This window comes from Rhinolophus ferrumequinum, chromosome 11 (assembly GCF_004115265.2).
Source record: "Rhinolophus ferrumequinum isolate MPI-CBG mRhiFer1 chromosome 11, mRhiFer1_v1.p, whole genome shotgun sequence".
Taxonomy (NCBI): Eukaryota; Metazoa; Chordata; class Mammalia; order Chiroptera; family Rhinolophidae; genus Rhinolophus; species Rhinolophus ferrumequinum.
The window spans coordinates 33,567,697-33,593,812 of record NC_046294.1 but is presented as its reverse complement, the minus strand read 5'-3'; the positions used below and the strand labels follow the sequence as shown (position 1 = coordinate 33,593,812).

At 40.0% G+C, this 26,116-nt stretch overlaps 1 protein-coding gene across 2 annotated transcripts in view; it reads left to right on the top strand.

Moving 5' to 3' along the window:
• Nucleotides 1-26,116, top strand: part of NELL1 (neural EGFL like 1) — a 755,117-nt gene that overhangs the window by 183,894 nt on the left and 545,107 nt on the right. For both annotated transcript variants that reach the window (XM_033118971.1, XM_033118969.1), the window contains exons 10-12: nt 2,933-3,006; nt 7,383-7,482; nt 20,776-20,904. In XM_033118971.1, coding sequence (XP_032974862.1) covers nt 2,933-3,006; nt 7,383-7,482; nt 20,776-20,904 — 303 coding nt within the window. The remainder of the gene's footprint in view (nt 1-2,932; nt 3,007-7,382; nt 7,483-20,775; nt 20,905-26,116) is intronic.

Below are 26,116 nucleotides of genomic sequence, written 5' to 3'. Positions count from 1 at the left end.
AGAAAGCAGGGGAAATTCTCATGACCTCCAGTGGTGATTCTGAAAGCAGTCCTAACGTAATTACATAGATACTTGATATCGTAATCATAGATGCATCCTGCACCAATGCCAAATCTATCAGGGCTGAGGCATGCAGTACCATGGTGATATTCACAGCGCCCACAGTACCCTGCTATGCGAAAACATAAAATTCAGTGGGCATTTAATTTTTATACCAGACTGGTGGATTTGAGGGCTGGGTGAGTCCCCTGTGTGTGGTCTGAATGTAAACAATAAGACATTCCTATCTCCAGATAATTGTACTGGGATGAGTCTGTCAGAGGAACAGCGGAATCAGGTAAATGTCATAAGACAGGGTAGCAAGTGTGCTCGTACCATTGTGGGGGTGGCAAAGGGCAAAATAAGGCAGAAAAGGCTATTTCTCTGCTTCCCAGCCTGGGCCAAGAAGCAGATGACAGATTTGACAGCAGGGCATTTAGCAGAGCTGTCATTCTGGAGCGAGCCTTCTTGCCAAGTTGGCAGCAGCTGTGCTTGGGAATGTGGGAGTCTGTTATACAGGAATTCCAGGCTTTGGGAGGTGTGGTGTCCCCATGCAAGTAAATTGGGGAATCCACATTATCATTAGGACCAGTGAGTCACGCTCAATTGATTTATCTAGAAAATTGAGGCATGAAAGATGATCAGGAGTGATTTTTTTTTTTAAATGAAAGGAGGAATGGACCTATGTAGAAAATTGTATTGATTCTGTCCTTTTTTATTGTTGTTATTGCTGTTTTGTGCTGAAACCCTTGGTATCTGCTTTTAATGTTTAAAATTGCATTGAAGAACAGAAAGAAGTCTTATCTGGGAATCAGGAAATTTGACTGTTTTTTACTACCAACTAGAGGCTCATTAATTTTACAGTTATTTGTAAGCGTTGAGTTTGAGGCTGGAGATAAAATTGTGAATAGACGTCATCCCTGTCCGCATGGCCATTACAGTTAGCAGGGGGATATGTATAATTAAATGGGCCACTGAGATAAAATGTGTTAGGGCTAGGTCTAGAATACAAGAGAAGCACAAAGTGAGGGGCAATTCATCAGTGTTAAAAGTCAAGAACACCTTTTTGGGGGAAGTCAGGCATAAGTTGAAATTGATTGGGTATATAAGAGGGGAGGTTGTCTGTGGAAGGTGAATGAGACTGCGTGTTCTTGGAGAAGAGAAGAGAAGACTATGCAAATTCCCAGGGGTTGGGGGGAGAGAGCGTGAGCCTGGCCGGAGCATACGTGGAGGTATGCATGTTTGGGAGGGTGAGTGAACACACAGGAATTGGTGAGTTATGACATTTGAGAGATAAAGGGAACTGCATAAATGGCTTTGTGTGCTGAATTAAGATGCTTGGACAATGTTCTGAGGCCAATTAGTGATCCATAATGATTTGTACTTTATTGGGAAGCTCTGTCAGGATCACTTCTGAGGTGGGAGTGAGATATAAAAGAAAGCAGAATTGGGTGGAATGAGAGCTTGAACGATAATGCAGTTACAACAAATATGTCAGTCCTTCCTACTGGGAGTTCTGGAGCTGGAATGACCTTTCAGAGTTATCCCGAGTTGGGGCAAGGGGTCAGAAATTTTTACTCCCTTTTTCCACCACTCATTGGCTGAAGGGAACTTGACATTGGGCAAAGTGGCTCTCTTAAGCCAAGGGTAAGTCTAGATCAATATTTAGCCGAGAGATGTTGGTAGTCAACTGTCACAGCAGCTGCAGGATTGTCCCCTTTGTCCATGAAGGGGCATCTGGGCAGCACAGCACAGCATCCACTGTAGGGTCCTGATGTTAAGTAAACCAGCACCTCTGGCCTTTGCTCTGCTGGTGACTAACACGAGGGGGCTTGGTTGATCGCTAAGGTCCTTACATACTCCAACATTCCATGAGTCTTAGAGTCTTAAGACTGTAGAACTAGGAAACTATCACATTTAATTAACCTGTTTTTAACAGATATAGAAATGAAGGCTCTGAGAGGTGAGGTGGTTTTCCCAAGACAGTGATTCAAGGTCGGGATCTCTTAGAGTGCGTATCTGCACGTCTCTTTTTCCCGAGGACTAGGGCTAGAAGGATCCTCATCTGTGTGGGAGGAGTGATCAGGACTTTGCTTTCCTGTTCCTGTCGATGTGGCCGGAGAATTTGGTGGAGACGCATGGAGGGTCATATCAAATGAACATATTCTGCACTTGCTTAAAAGTGGGTCTGCAAGTTGAGTCGAGGACTTAGTCCCAGTGGAATCTAAATTGAGTAGGGGGAGCTCCACTCATGCTTCTCTTTTCACTTTTCTAAAAGCCCTGTCTGCTCCATGTCCCTGTTAGCCTGTTAAGCTCACTTTTCCCAAGGCAGCCTCTCTAGTGCATTGATAAAGCACGTTACCGACTTGGCTTATATTTCTTAGTTCTCTCTGAGCTTCTTGGGAACAGATAGGCTAAGGACATATACTTTTCATGATCACGGGGGGAAAAATGGCATCTTTCTGCCTTGTGGCTGAGGTTCTGATGAATGGAACATCTATGTGTTCCCTTTCACCTAGTCATTCATCTTACAGCTGGAGTGTCTGGATCAAAGCTACTGCTATTGCACCCTCTGGAGATGACAACCACTTCTTTGTTTTAAGGTCTAACCACATCGATTCACTCACTAGTTCCTCCTGAAACTGCTTCACTGAAATAGTTGTATACCCTTGGTGTGAAGGACTCATGACAAACATAACCATGATGACATTCTGATGGAGGGGGTCAGCAGTTACCCAAGAGTGTGCCCGTGTCTTGTTCTAGACAAAGAGATTTGTATTGTTTAGAACCAGAGGATCTACGTTCTGTGGGATCGATCGGAGTTTGATGGCACCTCGGAGGTCATTTTGTTGCACAGCATGACTGTCTGACCCATTTTTGTGTTTTATTACAGCAAAATGTATCTATGGAGGAAGAGTTCTTGCAGAAGGTCAGCGCATTTTAACCAAGAGCTGTCGGGAATGCCGAGTAAGTTTCAACCTTAATTCCCCACAAATGACAGGGATCATAACAGCTAGATATGTGGGCTGTAATAGGATCCTGGAGGGGAGCAGACTGGCCTGAATGAGTCCCCGAGGGGAAGGGCTCTCTGTGGTGGGCTGGAGTCCAGGATGGAAAGGTCCCAGCCATTGTCATTGTCTGGTTAGCTTGTGGTCAGCTTGTGGTCAGCTGTGGATCAGATAGCCTTGGGAAAAGCTATTAAGGGAGGGATGTCAGAAAGGGAAGGGAGGTAGAAGTTACCATGAGTCAGGGAGGTTGGCAGGTGGCCCTGGGAGAGTTTTGAGATGCGTTGGAATCAGTCTGTGATGCCAGCTGTGGACAGTGCCATCTCTGCTTCCAAGTATTTGATGTAATTTTAGAAAATGCCTCTGTCTCCTGCATGTTCCCTCCCATATATTTCTTGAAATAAGATGTGTAGAACCATAGATCTCTGTAATCATCAGAGAGGATCAAGGCGGACACCCTTGGAGACCTCTAAGGATATGGACATGGATTTAAATGCCAGCTTGTTGGAATAGCTCTTACTATGGTTATTGGCACATTGTAGGTGCTGTACATGCTTTGGTTCCTCTTTTACTGTTTTTGTTTTGATACGTTTTTACAATTTAGAAAGACGTTGGGGCAGACAAATTATCCTCATTGCACAAGGAGTGTGTATGTGCATGTATGTTTATAGGTGAATAACTTCATCCTCTTTTAAGAAGTCATTAATTTCTTTATTGTCTTTCTACACTTACTTACTAAGTGATTATTTTGTGTACAGAGAGAAGGGTCATTGACAATAATGAACATTTCTTGAGTACTTAGTATTGTCTAGACACTATTTAAAACATTTTAAACATGTTATTTCAGATAAATTTCATAATAACCCTGTGAAGTAGGTCCTATTATCACCATTTCACAGATGAGGAAATTGAGGCACAGAAGACCAAAGTCACAGAGCTCATCAGTGAGCAAGCTAAGATCTGAACCTATGTCATCTAGCTTCACAGGCTCCTCTCTTAGCCTCTCCACTGCCACTCCTGATGGTGTTAGACTTATTTGGAAGTAATTCTCATTTCTGAATTTTAGAAGAATAGGTTCAGAAGGATTGAATTATCCCTTTTTAGTCCATCTAAGACCAGATTGGTCAGGTGATGATTCACTGATTTCCTTGATAAAGTGTAGCATTTATAAAAAGCCAGAGAAGAGCCTTGTGCCACATTTAATAGATATTGTCAGCAGGGAGAGGGGTGTAGGATGAGGGCCTCAGGTCTTTCCTGGGCAGCCTTTCTCAAGATTTAAGCCCTAATGCCCTCTGGCACCTGTTGGATGTAGTGAATTAATTTCTTTCCTCGGCATCTAGGAGAGGCGATCCTATATAAGTACTATCCTCGGGAGAACTGAGCAAATAATTACTCAAATAATTTTCTTTGTGTTCTGTGGTTCAAATGCAGATCCCCAGCTGACAAAAGGCAGCCTGGAGACCATCCATTTCCATTTTCCTGGGATCATTTTAAAGCTTCAGCAACACCAATTAGACAAGAAACAAACTCTTGTTTGAAATAGTTTCACCAAAAATTTCCTGAAGTTACCATATTATTTTTTTAAAATCTAGATGAATAATACCTCCTAGCAGTCTGCTCAATTTTGTCTAATTATTGCTGCCCTGAACATTTCTTTAGCCCAGCAATACTGTTTTTCACTTAAAGATATGAATTTTGTATTTGATTAGAAATGCAGGTTGAAGCACAGTGATTAGTAACTTGAAAGTGGTTACATTTGACTAATGACATGGAGACAGTCGCTCTAAAGAATAAAGAATGGAAGAACTATATTTTTCCACCAATGCAGAGTTCCAGGGGTCATAAAATAATATACCATCAGCAGGAGGATTTAAAAATGTTAAGCATCAGATACTTTGTACTAGAGATAGTTTTGAAAATAAAGTTAAAAATGTTTGTGCCTAATTATGTGGCTGGACTAAATGGATTTGGTGGCACTTATGCTACTGTAATCACATTTCATATTGTTTTGAAATTCATGCAAAGGGGTTTGTCTCTATTTAAACATTTGGAATTACCTTACTCATTAAATATGTTAAAGGTTGATTAGAATTGTTGACTGAATCAGCAGTCAGAACAAGCCCTTTTTATGAAAAAAAGAGCTTTTCTGAGTGATTATTTTTTAAAAAGTCTTCTGTAACAATTTTAATGTTTATTTATTTATTTATTTTTTACAAAAGCAAATATATATATACAAGATATAAAATTTGGAATCCAGAGGAAAATGTATAAGGAAGAAAATGGGAATCACTACAGAATCTCACTACCTAGAGATCGTCTCTTTTAACAGTTTGATTTTTGACAAGAGAATCTCCCTTGCCTCTTTATCACCAGCTTTGGGCTGCGGGAGTAGGGAATGGAGAACTTGCTGGTAACTTCCGGCTCTTTGAATGGGCAATGTGGCTCCAGTGCCCTCTGAGAGTGGCAAGGAGGAGACATGAGCTGCAAATCATTCAGAAGCTGGGGGTTGGGCACACAGAACTGATACAAGAGGTCCAACAGTGTCTACTGCTCTTATTTATGCAAGAAGGCAGTAGATAATGAATATATCAATAGGGAAGGGTACGCGTACGTGGAAGTAGAGGCCATGAGGGTAAGTGACTAAGCATTGTGTTTTTCTTTGCATTTAGCTTTTGCTGCTGATAGTGAGAAACTTCTATTGGTTTGTAGTATCTGGTTTGATTCCCTGTTGCAGAAACGAGGGCACATCTGATGGATACAATAGCCTTAAGACTGGTCCTAACTCTTGAGGCGAGGTGCCACCCAGAGTGGCCTAGACTGAGGGGTGACAATGGAATGTAGATGAAAAGGGGGACTGAGGGTGAATAGCAGAATCATTTCTCAGATTTTAGGGCCAGAATCACGAGGAAAGCAAGAGGTTTAGTTTCCTTGGGACAGATCAAGGATGAAGAGCAAATGGGGGAAAAAAATGACACCCCAAGGAATGCCAGAGGCTGGACTGCCTGGGCTGAAAAATATGAGAAAGGCAAGGAAGTCAAATTACCCAAATGATGAATAGTTAGAAATTAAATTTATATTTGACATTTAAAGTTATGTTTAGGCTCATATTTTAAAATGGATGTGCCTGATATAATGGGAGTTCCTGCCAAATCAGTGAGTGGTGGGGCCTCTGGAATGATAGAGTCTCATAGAGATGGAAAACTTGGTATCTCCCCCAGCCCTCTTGGCTGCCCAGCTCCATCTTATTCTCCTGTCTATGATGAGAATTACCTTTTGGCCTTAAATGAGACTCTGTTTCTCGAGCTTGCTTCTTGGTTGACTTCAATATCCTCCTAAGAATGGGAGCGAAAAGCTTAACATTTCAGATAAAATAAGGGACTCTCAAATCCCCTTTTAAAAAATAATAATTGATGGGCTAATGTTTAAAATTCAGAGCATAACTAAATACAGATTCTGCTAATTTCAAAAAAGAGAACCTTTGGTGAAGTGAATATTCACCTGCTGAATATTCAAAATTTTATTTATATGTAGGGCAAATCTAGTACTCATTTAAACCACCCTCTTTAGTTCATTCATACCTCTATACCTTGGCTCTTTGTCTGTTTCCTCTGCTGGAAAGATTTTTTTCCCCTCATTCCATTATTCAAATGCCCTCAACTGTGGCATCTTCATAATTTCTTCACGCATAGGCAGAATTAATTATTCTCCCATGACACATTATCATACCTTAATTAGAGCATTTTCTTAGGACTTACTGTACTGTATTATGGTTTCTAGTTTAAGAGGTTTTGTTTTGTGTGTTTTTTCTTCCCACCTAACCTGAGCTAATCAAGGCCAGGGAAGACGTCTTATTTAATTTGGGGTTCACAGTGCTTGTGACCCAGGGGAGAACTGACACCAGCTCACAGAACCTCATGATGGCTCACTGTATACAACTTCCCAACTCTGTGTCCAGTGACATCGTGTTGGTAGTTCAAAATCTGATGTCGTCCAGGTATTTACGCCATAGAAATCAGCAAACACTGCAAATTAGGGTTCTCCCGCCCAACAGTCAATTGTTACAATTGACCAACAACTATTAGTGACCTTCTGCGACACAGGCTATACTCAAAAACCATTTATGGAAACGGAGGCCCTTTTGATATAGAAAGGAAAATTTGCCTTCCTCTCCGGGAGGCTCACCGATTTAATTTGCGACTTTGTCATGATTGTGGAATTCTCGGGAGTACTGTTAATTATTGTAGGTTGTTATCACTGCAGGCTCTTAATGAGCATTATACATTTGTATCATCGGCAAAAAATATGAACGTTTTTGTTTCCTTATTATTTGGCTTCCAGGGTGGAGTTTTAGTAAAAATTACAGAAGCGTGCCCTCCTTTGAATTGCTCAGAAAAGGATCACATTCTCCCAGAGAATCAGTGCTGTAGTGTCTGTAGAGGTAAGTGGGCTTGCTGGTGTCCGTGCTTGGCCTGGGGGTGGCAGGGACTTTCCTGGCGTGAGGGTTTAACGAAGAGGGTGATGGTGATAGCATGGGTCCCAAACGACACTGTGCTACTTAGAAACTCCCAGACCCTGTTTACCTTTCCAAGTCCTGCTCTCCTTAGTTGTAAAATGGGGATAATGATAGCATCCACTGCATAGGACTGCGGTGAGGATTAAATGAGATGATGCATAAGTACCTCGCATTGCGCCTAGCACGTGATACATGTTCAATACACAATAGTCCCTATACAAATTATAATGATGGTTCCTGCAATAATGACTATTGTCAGTTATTATTACATATATCTCATGGACGGGATTGGAAGCATTTTTTCCCCCAGCCATTTCCACGGGCCAATTCCTATATATGAAAGAGGATGACTTATATTGAATCCTCAGAGCATTTTTACTTCCTGAGAGGAAAAAAAACTTTGAGTAAGTAACACCTAATTGCTTATTAATTCTGGGGCAGAGATTGTTTTGCTACCTCTTCCTGAAATTCCCTTCTGTCCCGAATTTATTCTTGTATCTTCAAACCCCAGCTTTAATATCACTTCCTCTTTGAAACTTCTCACCAAGGCAGAATTAGATGGATTAGGAGAACCGGAAATTTATTTGAAATCTTAAAAAATGAATCCAGCTAAATTTGTAGCTATTATTTTGAAAGTATACCCACAACAAATCCTCCTCCACATAATCACGTTCCCAGTGAGTAGATCCTTTGCAGCTTACCTGTGAAGCTTCTAGAGTTAAGAAGGATCAAGGAGCATAGCAGTTTAGCTCCGGTAACCTCATATTTTACTTTGTAAAAATCTTTTTTTCAGCACAAGGGTTTAAATATATTTTTGTTAAAAGGCCACAAAGTAAATATTCCAGGCTTTGCGGGGTCAGAGGGTTTCTGCTGTAATTACTTAACTCTACTGCTGTATTGCAAAAGCAGCATACACTGCTTTTGGTAAATAAATGAATGTGGCTCTATTGCAATACAATTTTATTTACAAAAACAGGTGACAGCCTGTAATATGCTGGCTCCTCCTCTAGCACCTTTGAGTGTATAAAAAGGGTGTATATTTTATCACATCGCGCTTGCAGCTTAGGCTGAGAGTTCTCTCTGGTAAAATTCCTAGGAAAACTTAGTACGTTGATAGCCTCGTGCATGGCTCTTAGAATCAGTGACATGCTAACCATGCCACGTGAGGATCTTCTCTGGTTTATCTTCTTTCATGGCTACAAGCATACCTGCAGCTGGGATGTTTGAGAAAGACCTAACGACTGACTAGAATTTTCAGAAGGATACATTTATTGGTAACTGATAGTGTTGTTCGGTAGGTCTTATGATTTAATGCAAAATCCATCACTTGCTATTTGTTGAGGTGCCAAGTGGGATTCAGTTTATGTAAATCCTTTCTGATTTATGGTTTCATTAGAGCAGAATCATTGATTATCCCACAGAAATTCAAGAGGAATTTCATTGCTCTGACCCAGTTTCCAACAGACCAGGTGTTACTGCTTCTGCAAGCATTTCTATGAATGCTTGTACTTATTTACCAGTGAAGACGCGGAGAGGCGTGACATCTCATTAAACAGTAGACTCATTCAAGGCTCCTGTTGCAAGCAACCTGACTTCTACTAAACCCGACTCAGCTTTGACGGAAAAGTGGGAGGCAGGAATAGGCTTCAGAGATTAGATCAGGGCTATGTCCAATGTGTGACATTGAGGATTTTCTCCTTCTTCCTCCTACTGCTTCCTTCTCAGCCAGGAAGCTACCAGCTCTTTCATTTGGCCACTGATGGTTTTTGTGGAGGGGTATAGATGAGGCAGAGTTATTTATGCTCTTTGACAACCGTACATTTTGACAGGAAACAGCATGTCTTCAGAAAAGATATCACAGGAAGGACTTTTTGTGGGGAGTGGGTTGAATTAAGTTGTTTAAGTAAATGGGTTCTCTTGGGTTTCTCCTGTTCTAGTCCTATCTCAGAATCTAGACACTGGAATGAAAAAAGCTTTCTTTTTGACTAAGGCCCTTTTCAGCACCATTTACTGTCCTTCCTTCCTTCTTCTCTGTTGACTCATAGCTGAGAGGAGCCCAAAACATCCAGCCCTTTTGTTCACATGCTGGGGCTTGCTCTGAACACCCGACAATCAGAAAATGAAAGACATATTTGTCTGGGAAGCAGTATATTTTTTTTCATGAGAACATAAAATGTATATGACGATTAACAAAAAGTCAGTTCTGGTGAGCTCAAAGTTCTATTGTTTCAAACTATGCTCTCCAGGATTTTTACTCCGTATCTCTTAATTCCAATTTATTTCCCAACAGTATCTTTAGAAGTAACATTATAGTCTCTCACAATATTGTGGGAAATATTTTTCCCCTTTGACTTCTATTTGCCTTTCACCTTTTCCTCTCTGTTCACGTTTTCGGAGTGGAGGCTTGCAAAAGGAGCAGGGGGTGGACAATTATTATTCTGAGAAGACTGGGAAAGCCCTGTGGGCCTCTTCTAAGGCAAATTATTCAGTTCTTCTCCCCCTTCCTGCTTTCTCCTCTCTAAAACAGAAAGTAATGAAAAGGTAAGAAACACTCAATATCTATGTAAAATAATTTTTATTCTGTATATGGAAAGGCTGTATCATTTGCTTTGTGGATTGAGATTATGTTCTGACTGGCAGGCCGCAAGCGAGCAGAAAGGTGGGACGCTGATGACCTGAAATGCACATTTTAGGGATGAGCACCGTGGTGTGATTTCCACCGTACGGTTTCCTCCACCCTGATATTATTGGCTACAGAAAATGAGGTGACTGTAGCTTCTTTCAATACCTGCATCAAGCGCCTTTCAATTAGCATATTTGTCATTTCACTCTTTCTTACTGTGAATGTCAGGTCATTAGTCGGAGGGAAATCACCTCAGGAGAGTTACCATTCCTTGGAAGGCTAAGTCAAAACCTTTCTCAGGCCTGCACAGGGAATTGAAGTTTTACAAGGCTTATTTTCATTCGGACCCTGGGGAGCCATCCTACCTGAGGGAACTTAGGCTAGGAATTTGAGAAAGCACAGAGTGCTTTTTGCTTTCTGACCCCAACTGGCTGATTATGTAATATCCAGAAAGCTCTCCAACTTTATAAAAAAAAAAAAATTTATAACATTTGTTTTAATGATCACATTTTATGAATTGATTCTTTACAGTAAGAGACAAAGTAGATGAAGATATGTTCTTACCATATGTTTCTATTAGTTTTATGTCAATGACTGAAATTATTTGCAGTACCAGCTGATACGCTCTATGTATTGCAGATAGGAAATAATGCTAAAAGTCATTTTGCTGAGTTCTAACTTATTTCCCCAAGTTACAACTTGTTGGTTTGATTTTGAAGCTGACTTTTTTTTTTTGTTTGAGTCATGCCCATTTTCTTATGTGATTACATACTTCACCACCTCCAATTAAAGAGGTGAAGACTACGTGAGGTTTTCTATTTTGGAGAACTAAACCTAAGACCTGAGAGTTAAGAATAATAGGCTCTGACTGACTTATGGTGTTCATTGTTTCCACAGAACTGATATCCTTACAAGGGTTATGCCAAATGCTCTAACCTATTCCCCTGTCCTTTAGAGAAAAAGGAAGGTAATCAGCTGAACAGTTGGTTAAATCCACAGGGTTGTTGAATACAGCCAGGATGCCCCTAGGGAAAGAACAATAGGACGGTCAGGAGGGAAGACATACAAGAAGAATTAAGGTGATGGACATTGGCATGGCCAGGCCACTTAGCAATTCCTGGGGTCCAAGGTCTCAGTCATCAGCACCCCCAGAACAGCCCTACTCACTGCTGCAGTTTTCTCTGACACCTTAGGACAGTTTGTGGCAGCAGCATGAAATTTGTTTACCTTCATCATTACCTCGAGGTGATGGCTAAACATATCAGGAGCCTGTCCAGTTCAGTGTGAGGCCGTAAGGTGGAGAAGGGGGGAGTGGGCACCCGCGTGACATCTATGCTTCTGCCTGGGAAGAAGTAATAAAAGCGTGAATGGAACGCCAACAGAAGATCATTGCTCATGAATTGCTGTTGCTCTCAGTTAAAGGGGAAAGAACAGCCAACAATCTTGATGGTGCATTCTCAGGATCGCTCCAGGAAAACATACCAGTCATTTTGCCCATCCCAGAATTCTCGAAACGCTCCTCAGGGTTTTATTTTCCTTGTAATGGACTCTAATTATATCTTCAATGTCGCCGATGACTTTGGAGGGTTTTGCTGCATGTTTAAGACTTTCGGTGTTGGGGAAAAGTTCTTTCTGACATCTGTTCCCAATGCGTTTATCTGTAATTTTAATTCATGCTCACTTGCCTTGTCATCTGGCCTGGATGGAAATTAGTTGAGATTTTTTTGTACTATTTAAGATTTTATGCTCTTCAGTTAAATCCTCCCCAAGAGTCTTGGAGTCATGTGATTTTTTTTTTCCTCAGAGTCTTCCTCATCATTTTAGGTGAATTTGTAATTGAAATGGTTTTAGAGAGAGGATTCGGGGGATGTGAGATGAAAAGAGTCTGGAACAGAGGCTTAATGAGAATGGAAGCCAGTGCCTACATAGCGGAACTGACAGTACGTGGGTGGGTCAAGCCCTGTGCATATAGATAGATGGAATCCCTGCAATCCTGGGCTGCAGTGGGCACTAGAATGACAGGGCTGCACCTGTCATTGGTTGAGGGTGGAAACGAAGAGCACTTGAAGCAGTGGATAGTCTCAGGGAATCCAGGAAGCCTGTGCTTCTCAAAGTGCCACGATGGATCTGAGCCCGGGAACCTCCAGACAGAGGCACATTGCCCCAGAAAGAAGACCTGAAACGAAGGCCAGTCTGCTTTGACAGGAAAACTCTTAGTGTTGACTATGGTAGGAAAAAAAACATTTGCTTTCTCAGACCAAACCTGTGTGTCCAGAGCTCAGTCTCTAACAGGCCCATCTTGATCCAGCCTTCTGTGCACAGGAGCTAAAGAAAAGTTCTCACCTTTCAAAGGCCAAGGCTTCCATGTTTGTTGGCTGTGGAGTCTACAAGGGTGTACAGTCCTCAGAAAGCATCTTTGGACCATATTCGTCTTAGCCAGTATATGGTGGAGCTGTCTCCCTACCAGTGAGACACATGAAATATTCTGTACCCAGTGTATCTTTGCTCCTTATATAACTTTCAAGGTTGAGCAAATAACAGTGATATGAGAGGTACTGGCTTTCTACGGATTGAGTTGGGGTAAAGGACTCTGGAGTACATTTTCAGATTGTCCAGGTACATCATTTCAAAGGTAACTTGCCTGACCTGCTGGGAGATACACTAGGGACAAGAGATTGAGGGCAAACAATGGTGCTCTATGTGGAATCAAACTTGAACTACCTTAGAGAAACCCAGTCCTGCCCAGAGGTAGTGGCCTATTCATTCTTTGCTCTGAAAGAAGTATCAGTAGTAAATCAATCATAAAGATGTTCGTCCATCATTGGCTGCAGAAGCCAGAGATGAAGCGGGATGGGTGGGTGGTTTTGCTCGAATTATAAAGGGTACAGAGTGGGATCTGGTGAGTAGCAATGTTGAGGGGCCTCCTTATAATAGACAGTGCTTATTATGTGCATATTAGGCCAATGGATTTAAAGATAGCAGATCATTTTACAGGTGTTATTGGTAATACTGGCAACAGAAGTCTAGATACTGGGCCACTAGGGAGAGTCCACATTTTAGACTGCTCCCAACTAGAGGAGGAAAAGTGTGACCCCATCATTTGTATTTCTTCATTAATGTCCTTGAACTTGTTATGAACACATGCTTGTTCCATGTGTTTGGAACGCCTATCCTTTGTCCAGCCAACCTGAACGATCCTTTAGATTTTTTTTTTTTTTAAATTTTATTTTTTTAAATTTATTGGGGTGACAATTGTTAGTAAAATTACATAGATTTCAGGTGTACAATTCTGTATCACATCATCCATAAATTACACTATGTGTTCACCACCCAGAGTCAGCTCCCCTTCCATCACCATATATTTGATCCCCCTCACCCTCATCTCCCACCCCCCAACCCCCTTACTCTCTGGTAACCACTAAATTATGTTCCCCAGATAAATTTTCAAACCCATGATTTTTTTAACACGTTGTGTTAGAACCCTTCTCTGCGATATATTCCTGGAGCACCTTGCCCCTCTCTATCTCAATATCTCCTTGTAACCCAACACTCCACATCAGTCTTCCCTGCTAGAGTGTAAGATGAATGAGACCATTTTCAATTCTGTTCACAGCATTTTTTTATATCCCTATTGCCTAGCACAGTGCCTGGGCACATGGCAGGTCCTAAAATAAATATTTGTCAAAGGAATGGTACCTCTGCTAGGAACTGAAATGAAGGAGGTGGTTCCAGTAAAACCTGGAACCTCATTTCAGCAGATTATGTGTCTTCCTCCGAGCATTTGCTCGCTTTCAGCACTCTAGTATAGCTCCAAATGGGTCTCACTCATATTGGTAGCTCATCCATGGATGGTGTTCTGAAGTTATTTCATTTTATTGTTTTTTTTTTTTTTTTTTCTATTTTTGAGTCTTCAAGCAGCGGGTAATAATGAAATGTATCCCGGAGAAAGATACAAGGTTTGTTCCTTATTCAAGGCATGTCACAGATTGGAAGATGATAGTAACTGATGGAATACTGGTTTCTTCAGGCATTCTTTCAATGTTCCTTGATGATTAAAATCATGGCTGGGCAGTCGTGTAGGGTGGTAGAGAGAGACTGGATATTAGAATCATATTTGGGTTTACATTTCTCTTTCACCTTTCAACTACTAGCTGTGTAACCACAGGGAGAGTAGTTAACATCAATGACCCCTGGTTTATTCATCTTTAAAATACTCTTTTATTTTTTAGTTTGGAGGACTATGGATTTTAGTCATTAACTCAACAAATATTTATTGAGTGCCTATAATGTGTTAGGACACAAGGTGAACAAACTCGCACGATCTTTTCCCTTGAAAAGGTGAGCAACTGATGGGGAGATAGACATGAACAAGTAAACACAGAAATAAAAAATTAATTAGTAATTGTAACAACTACTATGAGCAAGAAAAATAAGGTGGTATGGGAAAGAATAATGGGGCTTTCTTTAGACTTGGGAGAAAGGAAGCCTTCTCTAAATAGATTACATTTAAGCTGGCATGCGAAGATTGAGTAGAAATTATTCTGGCAGGGATGTGTAATATTATTCTGAGTTGGTGGAACAAGGTTGCAAAGACCCTGAATCAGGGAAGAGAGGAGACTATTTAGAGGAATTAAAAGAAAGTCTGATAATGTTTTAAGGGTAATGATGGAGGCAGAGGGGGGGCCTTGTTTGGTGTCTCAAGTCAAAGTTAAGGACTTTTTATTTTTCTCAAGTAAAATGGGAAGCCCTTGAAAGATTTTTAAGGGGGAGTGACATGATCCAGTCTATGTTTTAAAAGGATCCCTTTGTGTGGAAAATTAGAGACGGGGAAGAGGGGAAGCAGGAAGGCAAATGAGGCAGTTTCCTCATTTCAGAGATAATAGTTTGCAGTAGGATGGGTTATTGTCATTGCCGTGGAATAGAGGAGAAAGAGGTAGATTGAAGAGATAGTTATGAAATAAAATTAACAAAACGTGGAAAGGGCCTGTATTTGAGGAGTAAGGGCAGAGACGACTCCTAATTTTCTGATTTGGGTGAATAAAGGTGTCGGAGATGGAGATGGAGAGCCCGGGGAGTGTGGATTTGGGAAGTAATAATCAAGAGTTCAGTTTTGGCTGGATGAGCTGTGAGATGCCTGTGAGGCCATCCAAATGGAATGTCAAGTGGGCTATTGGCTATAATGATATAAACTATGTAAAGTGGGACATGCTAGATAGTCAGTATTATTTCCTGTACTTCTGTAAGGAACTGTGAGTCTTTATTATCCCTTTTAGAGATGAATGGATGTTCTCGACTGGAGGCCAGAAATGTTTGGGCATGAACATTGTCCTAGACTCAATTTCTGCTAAGAACAGATTAGCAGAATCTGCAGGTGGGTCCTAAATGGACCTATTTAAAAAATTTTACAGGACATAGAAGGATTGAGGTCCCTAGACATCATTAGAGAGTAATCATTAGTCATTTATGCTCTCAAGCATTTACATCACAGTGGTCTTAACAAGAACTTCAGAGTCAAATCATGACTCTGCTACTTTCTGGCTGTGTTACCTTGGGTAAATTACTTAAAATCTCAGCCACATTTTCCTAATCTGTAAAGTGAGGATAATGGTAATCTTTATGGTTGTAATGGTTTCATGAGGGAAGGTGTGTCATGCTTAGCACTATGCCTAACAGGTTGGAAGAGGTCAGTAAATGGCAGCTTTTATCATTAAGTCGTTCTCTGTATTTACGCCAGTACTAGTTAAAAGATGTCAGCATGTGCTTCTAATTATAGGAGAATAATTCTGAAGACTATACAGTCATATGTTAAAAATAGTCAAGTAAAAGAACTTGAATATTGGGCAGTTTGTTTATCTGTGTGTGTATTCTACCATCTGGTCACAGCTTCTAATTCTGAAAAAAAAAATTAAGATAGAGGGTGAAGAAGGAAAAGCTGGTCAAATATATGGTGATGGAAGGAGAACTGACTCTGGGTGGTGAACACACAATGTGATAGACAGATGATGTATTATAGAAATGTACACTTGAAACTTATGTAATTTTACTCACCATTGTCACCACAATAAATTTAAAAAGAAAGAGGGTGACTTTGGGGAGTCTCATACATCAGACAGTGTTCATAACTAGCTGAAGAAAAATCTTCCAAGAGCTAGCTAGAGGACTTGAAAAAGAGACTGCAGGTAGCAACCGGAGATACATATCCAGGAAGGGAACGATCTGTATCTTACATGTCATGCTCTTTAGACACATCAGATAAAAAAGACAAAGCCTTTAGAAGGATTCTGAAAATGTGGAGAATTAATTGAGGATTTATGACTTGGCCACCAACTCAGATGCTGAGGTGGAGTTTTAAGAATGAAGATGACCAGCTGGGGTGATGAAAATATTCTAAAAGCAATTGTGGTGATGCACAACTGTGTAAATTTACTAAAAATCATCGAACTGTGTCTTTACAATAGGTGAATTTTATGGTATGGAAATTGTACCTCAATAAAAATGTTTAAGGAAAGAAAAATGGTGACTAACAAATGTGTCACATTTGCCTTCCATTTGGTTAGGAGGAGGCATTAAATGACACTGTAGAGTCATTTATCTATTCATTTACTCACGAGTTTACCCACCCCTATTTCTTCCAGCCTGTCCATTTTGTCCATTCATTTATAAGACATCTATCCATCTCCCTATCCTTGGATGGGAAGCTCTTGGTTGAAAGAAATGAATCTTATAGTCCCTGACTTAGAGAAGTTGGGGTGATTAAAATTAGGATTTTTCTTAAGAATATTTGGAATTACCTAGCAAAAATAATACATATTTTGAGGAGAAGAAACCTAAATTGTAGTCTGTTTGAATCTACACATGCAAAAAGAATATCTTCTTTTATCCTTTGAATTGTACACTGCTTAGGAATTTATTGCTCTTGAGAAGATAGTGGAATAACGTGGTGATTAAGAACTCTGTCTTCAGGCAGACCTGAGTCCTGGCTCTTGGCTCTGTGTACCTTCCACAAGTCACTAACTTCTCTAAGCTTCAGTTGCATATCTGTAAAATAGGGATGACAATTCCAGTTTCATAGGGTTGTTAATAGAATTAAATGGGATAATCATGTAAAACACATAGCCAAGTGCCTAGCATATAATATGTGCTCAGTAAATGGTAATTATTGTTATTACATCTGTGTCAGATTATTTGAGGTTCTTCAAACTTACCCTTCTTCCTCAAGAGTTGGAGTCCCACTCTTCCCACTCGGATCTGTGCCGTGGCCCTTTCAAGTTTCTATCTAAGATGAATCCAAGGTCAAGTTTTGCATCATCTAGAAATGATTTCTTTTTCTCTGAAACACAGCGATAATTTGTACTGCTCACAGATCACTAGACATAGATTGCCTTGTATTTACACTACCCTTATACTTGCCTTATTTTCCCTTAGAGTTTGTAATTTCTTTGTGGGCAGAGAATATGCCTCAAACATCTTTGCTTTGCCCCCAAAAGCTTGCATGGTGTTTCAGTCCATCGAGTAGGTGCCCCATAAATATTGAGTGAATCATTATTCACTTGTGTAGAAAGACAAGTAGGCACTGAATAAATATTGCTTGAATGAAGGCCTGGATTAATTTAAAAAATACTGGTGTTTTGGCATAATAATGAAGACCAACCAAAGGGGATTTGACATTAAGACTGGTTTCTCCCATCGGCCCTTCACCGTCCTTGAAGTACAATTCACCCAACTCTCTGCATTGCGAATTGACCTGGCACATGCTTGATAGAGAAATGCATTAGGAAATCAACAGTGTTAGAGGGGCTTTGTTCCAGTCCATCAAATGAAGATTATAATTTCCTGGAAAGAGAAAAGAAACAGACAAAGAATACATGCAATAACGGACGCACATGTAACATTGAATCAAGCTTCATAATGAAAGAAAACATGACAACTTAATTATTGATCAGTTCTGACATGAGCAGGGAAGTCCATTCACTTCCTCTAGCAAAGAGAGCTATGATATGTAAAAATGATCCCTTTGATAGCAAAACCATCAACTTGTGTTAGTTGTAATGGCTAGTATCAGCCTTCCAAGCCCTTGTAGATGTGTTCTTGACTGACCGAGTTTTTAGATTTGCAACAAGTTAAGTTCTTGCTGATTTTGATTGGAGCAATCAGCGATTCATAGGTCATAAACGGTAGGTAGTGTGGCTGGACGCGATAATATGCTCACCTAAGCCTTTGGGTTCACTCTCTGAGGTTCCGAGAAGCAGCTACATCCTTTCATTTTTTTATCTCAAGGTTTTGCTATCTGAGAGGATATATGTAGTGACAAGTACTTGGGACTTGGAGTTTACCGGACAATAATTTAGAACCTCGGCATCTCCACTTTCAGCTAGATGGTGATGAGTTTGAGCTTCTCTTTTCTTATCTTGAAATTGAAAATAATAGTGTTATCAAGGTATTTTGAACTTTAATCCTTATTGCTGACATTATCATTATCCATAATCATTGTTCTCATCATAGTGACTGACATTTATTGACCTCTTAGTATGTATCAAGAATTGTTCTAAGTGCTTTACCGGGGTTACCCCTTTTAACTCTTTCCACACATATTAATAAGATATATACTGTTATGCTCCACAACTACAACATCTAATGTAATGCTAGACTTAGGCACCTGAATTTTATTTTCATTACTTAATAGTAGTTATTATCATCTTTTAGAATAAATGCAGCCTAAATATTGTTTGTTTAAAATTCTGTTTCAAAGAGAAAAAAGTTCTATAATGTCATCACCAAAAGGAGTTAAACTTAGAGTTTATATAATTGAGTGATTTTTGTGTTTCTAAAGCCAGAAACTCGTTTATGTGATACATGTGTCAAAAATAGAAAAGCAGAGGTATTCTGTTGGAATCAGTGGTGGGGACTTGGATCCTATCTGACAACTCATCTGTGCCTAAGACTGAGGAATAGTTTGAAAATCCCAGATGTCATCCATTCCCAGGATAGAGGGTGTCAAAAATGGGCACGCATTGTAAGAAAGGAAAAAACTATGTTAAAATTATAATACTCAACATATACCGATAACAAAAGATGAATACAAGTCACGTTTGACTTCTGCAATTACAAGAGGTGCTCAAAGTGGTGACCATCAGCGTAATTTTAATACAGTTTTTTTCTTTTTTTAAAATGTGTATACATTTTTTTGGTACCCTCTGTATATACGTAGATAAGCAAACTGACTTATTGTTTGTTAGTTGCAGACTCTGAATTAGAAATTAGACCTCCTGACTCCAAGAGCCATTGTTTTCTGTGAGACCACCTATGTGATGTAGCAGTGTAATTATTATTCACTAAAATATACTGATTTAAAGATGACAAAACACCTTTATATACCTTATTATATTTGAACTTCATAACTTTTGTGGTAGGTATAAACTATTCTTCCTGGCTCACCTAAAAATGATGCATATTATATAAAGTTGTTTTTTTTTTTTTTAAATTTAGAGGAGCTGGTATTAGAATAAAGGGAAAAAAAATCAGAGCCCAAGATATATTGAAAAAGTGTGATTTTATTGAGATAAGTAAACACACTGGAGTTGGCATTTGCCCTCAGGACAATTTCTAGTCCCTGGTGGTCGAACCTGGCTTATAATGGATATTATGTAAATAGATCGGAGACAAAGCCTGGGGCTGGTGTGAGATGTATACATCAAGAACTTTGAAGGGTGAATCCTCAGTAGATGATTAGGAAAACTCCAGTATGCAAAAGGAGATTTGCCTGTTAATCCTAACTGTAGATAGGGGGTGCATCGCAGAAAAGTTTGCATTCCTGAAAGCTTAGTGCCTGAATTTATTTTACTTTTGTGGCTCAGTCCTCATGCCACAAGGCAAATAAATCAAATGTCAATCTGTAGTATAATGGATAAAATAAATTGTAGAATATTCATACTATAAAATATACAGCATTGATACATGAATAAACTATAGCTACAGGCATTCACAAGGATGAGTAGAAAAATATATCATAGAAGATATGTACAATATTATTTCATTCACTTGAAGTTCAAAATGGGCAAAACTAAGTGACATATATTTAGAAATAAGCACCAATATATGGTAAAACTAAAAAATATGCAAGAGAGCGATTAACACAAAATTCAGGATAGTTGTCTCCGATGGCTGGGAGGGGGATTCATTGGGGTGGTGTAATTAAAGGGTACTGATAATATTCTGGGTGTGTTCATTTCATTTTATATATTCATAAGTATTCATTTTGTATATTTTCTCTGTGTCAAATTCTGCAATAAAACAATGATAAAAAGACTAGTCATGTAAGAAGGTGGTAGGAAGAAGATTCAGGATCAATATGGATAAAAGCTTTCAGGAAGGAACAACTTTAGCAAGTTTGAGTATTAGGGGGGGAAAAGTCTCAATGTTGGGACAGTCCGAAGTCTCCTATTCCTACTCTCCCACCCCCTTGCCAGCTCACTCTTTCATATTGCTACGGTATGTTTTCATGCATGGTTACATACAATAAAAGTGTTTCACACTTTATTATTGGAAGTCTTTTATTCTCTTCTTTCCTGATGCAAAATTTCATTTGCTTGTACTAGGTCATAACTTTTGCGCAGAAGGACCTAAATGTGGTGAAAACTCAGAGTGCAAAAACTGGAATACAAAAGCTACTTGTGAGTGCAAGAACGGTTACATCTCCATTCAGGGAGACTCTGCCTACTGTGAAGGTAAGGAAGCTGTTTAATGAAGTCACTGTGAGAGCTCTATTCCTGGTAGCTGTGGTTGCAGATTGAAAGCCATCACTTGGCTCTGGTTTTGGGGGATCTGACAAGAAATTATATCAATTACCTACTGTACTCTATGCTCTTGGTTTATACAGTTTGCCTAGTAGCTTGTGAAAGCAAGACAAGATAGTTATGGAACACAGCAAAGCAACAAAAGCAATTAGGGCCATATCAGATTCTACATACCGATGTCACTGTCTGTAGCAATCCCCAGCAAAACCATAAACACACCATTTTCTGTTGTCTTATTTGAGTAGATTGTCATCTCCAAGTCCAATTAAACATTACGTGGTGGATCCTCCTTTGAATGATGCTTTGATACTAATTTGTACCCAACTGCCATCATCTTCACCTGCCAAGGTCAGAATATTTTTCCAGTTTTGTTTCTCAATGACTGATTCCTGGGTCGCTACTTCCCAAACTCTACTAAAAGTCATAGTGACAAATGGACTCATCATAATTTTGGCACACGGACTGATGCCAGGATAGTGGGTTGAAGGCCTCAAGCATCGTGACCCCCTATTGCCACTCGAGAGAGTAGAACACCTCCTGTGTCTTATGTGAACCTCTCTTTCCAAGCTTGGCACTCCACCCTGCTGCGGCGAGCATCGCACACTCCTGTTCCAAAGGAGCAGGGCTTAGCTCTGACACTGATCGTTGTGTATAGCACCCTAATATCCGAGCCCATACATTGTTAGGTGCTCAGCGACTCCTTCCTGTCAGAGTAGAGAAGTTCTCATAGGCAAAATGATGGCTAGGTTGTTTCTCTGTCATGGTTGCACCCAGGCATTGCTGTCGTCTTCACTAACAATGTACTGAACCTTGGTGATCTGTTAATCATGTGGATGTCTCAAATGGACAGGAGGCTGCAAGGCTTGGTCACTCTCCTCCAATTGGTCAGGTGTTCTCAGGTAAAGACAACAGATGACAGTACTGGTAAATTCCTTTCCATTCTGCTGTTTTATAGGGTTGACCCTTGCTTATCTTTTTGGCTTTGACTAACAACCTCTTCAGTTGTTAAGGAAATGTGTCTCATCACCACTCAGGCTCAGTTATCTGTTAGATAGCCTCTGTTTTTCATTTCTTCTGGAAGACTCTTCATTACTACTTTGGTTTCATTAATAGCATAGTCTAACTAGTGGATTGTTTCCTATCCGTGTCACCTTTTTATTTCTTTCTTTTGCTTACTTTTATAGATTTGAACTTGATTAGGTAGACATGCTTCTTGAGAGGATGAAGTTGCCCCTTTGGTTGGGAAACTTTCATTACCCTTTAATAGCATATTACTTATAGTCAGTTTTGGAGAAGAGGACTATTAATTTTAATAATTCATAGTAATATTTATTTTTAAAATATCTTTATGCTATTTTCTATTTTTCATCAGAAAATTAATGTAATTTTTAAAATGTAAACACTCTCCTCTTCTTTTACCATGGAAAAATCCTACAAGCCAGGTAACTGTCTAAAAAAATTTACTTTCTCTCTACTGTACGTGGGGGAAGACTATGAGCAATGATAAAAATGATAGAAAGAACTCAAAATAATTTCAGTCCTAATTCTACCACTGACAGACTTTTAGTTGTCCATTTGGGACCAGTACACCCACTATTCCTGGCTCCCCTTAGCTACTGAGACCCTGCAGAATCTGGGAGAACATTGCTGGTGCAAATGCTCCTTTGGTCCCTTTGATTCTCTCTCATCAATGCCATTTTTCATTACATAAAATCAACTTCATGAGGAGCCATTTGTGATATTAAACCTGTCCTTTGTGTGTGAGGCCTTCTTTTATTTATTATGTTGAGAAATTTTAGGTATGAATTACTGTTTTCTTAGACATACTTTTTCTCAGGTCAGTGTATGTTCCTGGCCTTAGACCAGTGTGCACAGTGGTGCCACTTTGGGTAATGGTGATGTCCTCAGGCTTCAGTCATTTCTCTTATCATGGATATTTTTCAGAGTTTTCCAGGGGGCTTATTCATAGAGATAAGGCTAGCACCTCAGAAGAAATGACCAAGTATTATGATATAAGAAAGGAACTCAGGGAGTAAAGCTGGTGTCAAATACTGGATGGGATGTACTGACCAAGTTGAGTGAATATCAACATTGAGAGCTCTTCTCTCTTTCCAGTTTTCCATCTTCAGCACATTGGACTTGGGGCTTGTTTTCCTATGGTTGCATTACGACTGCTGTAGCCCCAAGCATGGTGTCCTCACCTCAGTGTCCCAAGCAAGGAAGGAAGGAAGGGGCAGGGGTTAAAAACCTTCTCTGGGTAAGGTTCTGTCTTATGTTTAAAGACCGTCCTTCCTAGAAAGTCCCCTGTAATTGCCCCTGCTGCTCCGCCCATGCAGACTTCTGCTGTTCTATTTTTCAGACCTGGGTTGCATCCTCCCCACCCCTTGTTTGAGAAATGATACCAATGTTTGAAAAAAGTGGGTACGATGATTGTCACTGGTTTGGGCTGACTGTGTTCAACCCCTAGAGTTGGAGTAGCGGTTTCCCTTCCCTGAGAACAAATGATCTTTGCCCTTTACCTGAACCAATTAGAGCTGTGGTAACAGGAAGAACGTAGAAGTGGTTTGGGTGGGTGAAAAGCTATATCTACTGCATTCTTTTACGGTTACATTTAGTTTATGGCCATTTCCCCAGTCCTCTGGGCTGGCCTGATAGACAAGATTAGAGGTCGCCAAGTACCCACCTGTATACCGGAGACTCTCCGAGAGCTGAATTCATTGTCTCACCCTGGCTGAGAGAGTAGCTACTTGTGAACTGCTCCAGCCAAATTATTTTTTACTCTGAGTAAATGGAGTGAAAATGACCCATATTGTATAAAGTACATGACCAAGGCTGGCTTGCAAATTAAAACAAAATATTACACACATTGTCCAGGCTGTCTTTAAAAGCCTATTCAGACTCTCAGTGGAAAAAGAAACACACAAAGCTTTCAATTTTCTTAACTTTACCTAGGGTAGTAGCAGAGATCTGATGTATTAAGGACTCCTGCTTTGCAGAGATTATAGTAGAAACTACCATAAAGAAGATATCAAAACTCCTAGCCAATCAATAGAAGATAATAAGACCCTTTGTAGCTATGATACAATCCACAGGAGGCTGTTTGATTTTGCCTGATCCGACTTAAACAGGAATGTCCCCCACTTTGAAAACTGCTTTAAAGTTGGAGTTTGGTGTTTTATGAATCTGGTATGCTGAGGATTTTTACGTTCCTGATGGCATTTTCAATGGGTTGGTCTCAAAAAGTTTCTGATACATTAGCTTAAAGTACAGGTAGTGTCTGAGGAAAGTATAGCAGTTGGCGTCTACTCATGATCTTACTTTTTGAATATGGAATCTACATAAATAGAATCTCATAAACTTTCTCTTCCTGTAGTAAAAAGTTATTTAGAAGAATGAACACTGTGATGTCACATATATCATGCAACCTACCAGGCATGGGAAGTACCCCAATTAGCATTACATGGTAATGCTTTCTACTTATAGAGTGCTCTGAAGTTTTCAAACTCCTTTTATATACAGTGGTATGTTCTTTGAGTCTTATACTAAATCTGTGAGGAAAGTGGCAACTCTGGCCATGTGAATGTTATTTTACAAACGTGGACACTAAGACTCAGAGAAATGAAGTAAAGATGATACTCAACTTATTTCTACTCTAGTGCTGTATGCCCTGACTCTTGCTATGCCCTACCTCCCTGACCCCCACCCTGTTCCAATGTTGTATTGTACTCCTGACCCAGTGAAATATGAGTGGATGTGAAATGTACCATTTCAGAGAAGCTCTGAGAACTATTACCGGGTTCTACCTCATTCTCTTTTCTAATACAAAACTGCCCATGTTCCAGAGCAGGGCTGGGGTCTTAGAAGGAAGATGACGTGGAGCAGTGTGATAAATGACAGGTGATGGATGTGTGGCATGAGTGAGAAACAATTGTGTAAATCACTGCGTTTGGAGCAGAGATTGTGTGTTACCTTTGCATAAATTAGCCTAAGCCTATTGCTATTCCCGCCTGAATTAATTGATCCAGATCTTGTGACTTCAGGAAAATACCTTTGCTCAGTGCCCATGACTGAACGTAGTTTTTACAGAGCAAACATTGAGAGCTACTAGAAACTGTGGATCATGAACAGTCTGCTGTGGCCCTGGTGCCAGGCAATAGGTTTCTTTGCTGCCCACAAGTGGTCAATTAGTACTTTGCGATGTCCAGTTCCAACACGGGAAGTTGGATTTCCCAATTAAGATGACAATGAGACAGTGCATGTCAAAAACTTAGCAAATTGTCTGGTCACCACTAAACATTTAATGAATCACAATAGTTATCATCATCATCATCATCATCAATTTATATCATTAATGTTTTATATAAGGATCTTTCTTGGAATTGGAAGAGTGTGCACTCATTGAGGCCAGTACTTTGAGAAAGTGGGTTTCCCACATCTGCATCTTTTGGGAGAATTGGCAAGTAGCAGGGAAAATTGTTCTTAGATGGAAAGACCAGGTTTTTTATCAGTCTTGTCATGAGCGTATTGTTGGCAGTGAGGCACCATGCATAATAATTTATAAGGATGACGTCATTCCTTCCATGGGAAAACACGAGTGAAGCTGTACTTAAGGAACTGTGTTGTGGAACAAATCCCCTGTACTGGTTTGGATTTAATAATTTCTTGTAACAAAACTACTGAAACGTCTGAGATACAGCAACTGATTAGCAAGATGATTTATAATTTCTTTCACATGACTGGAGGTGATGACAAAGGGTCTGACACTTTGAGTGTTAAGAGGCTGGGACAGTGGCAGAGCAATCAGCGTTCAAACAGAAGGCAGATGCAAAATAGCTCAGGGATAAGTATTTATTGGATGCAAAGTCTAGCATGAGTGTACTTCCATAGAAACAAGACCCTGTAAATTCCTGATTAAGAGAAGCGTGGGAAAATGGCTAGTGTGCTTAATTACACTTAATCATCTAAGGATTAATCAGGTAACTCTTGTTGTTTTGAATTTTTACAAAATGCATGAGCCTCAAGATCCACGTAGCCCAATTTATGCTCAAATCTAGGCTTTAGTCTCCTGAAGTCCAGCTTTGGACAGCACAAGGGATCAAGTCCTGTGTTGATTATTCATGTTAGTAAAACTTTAACTGTAAGC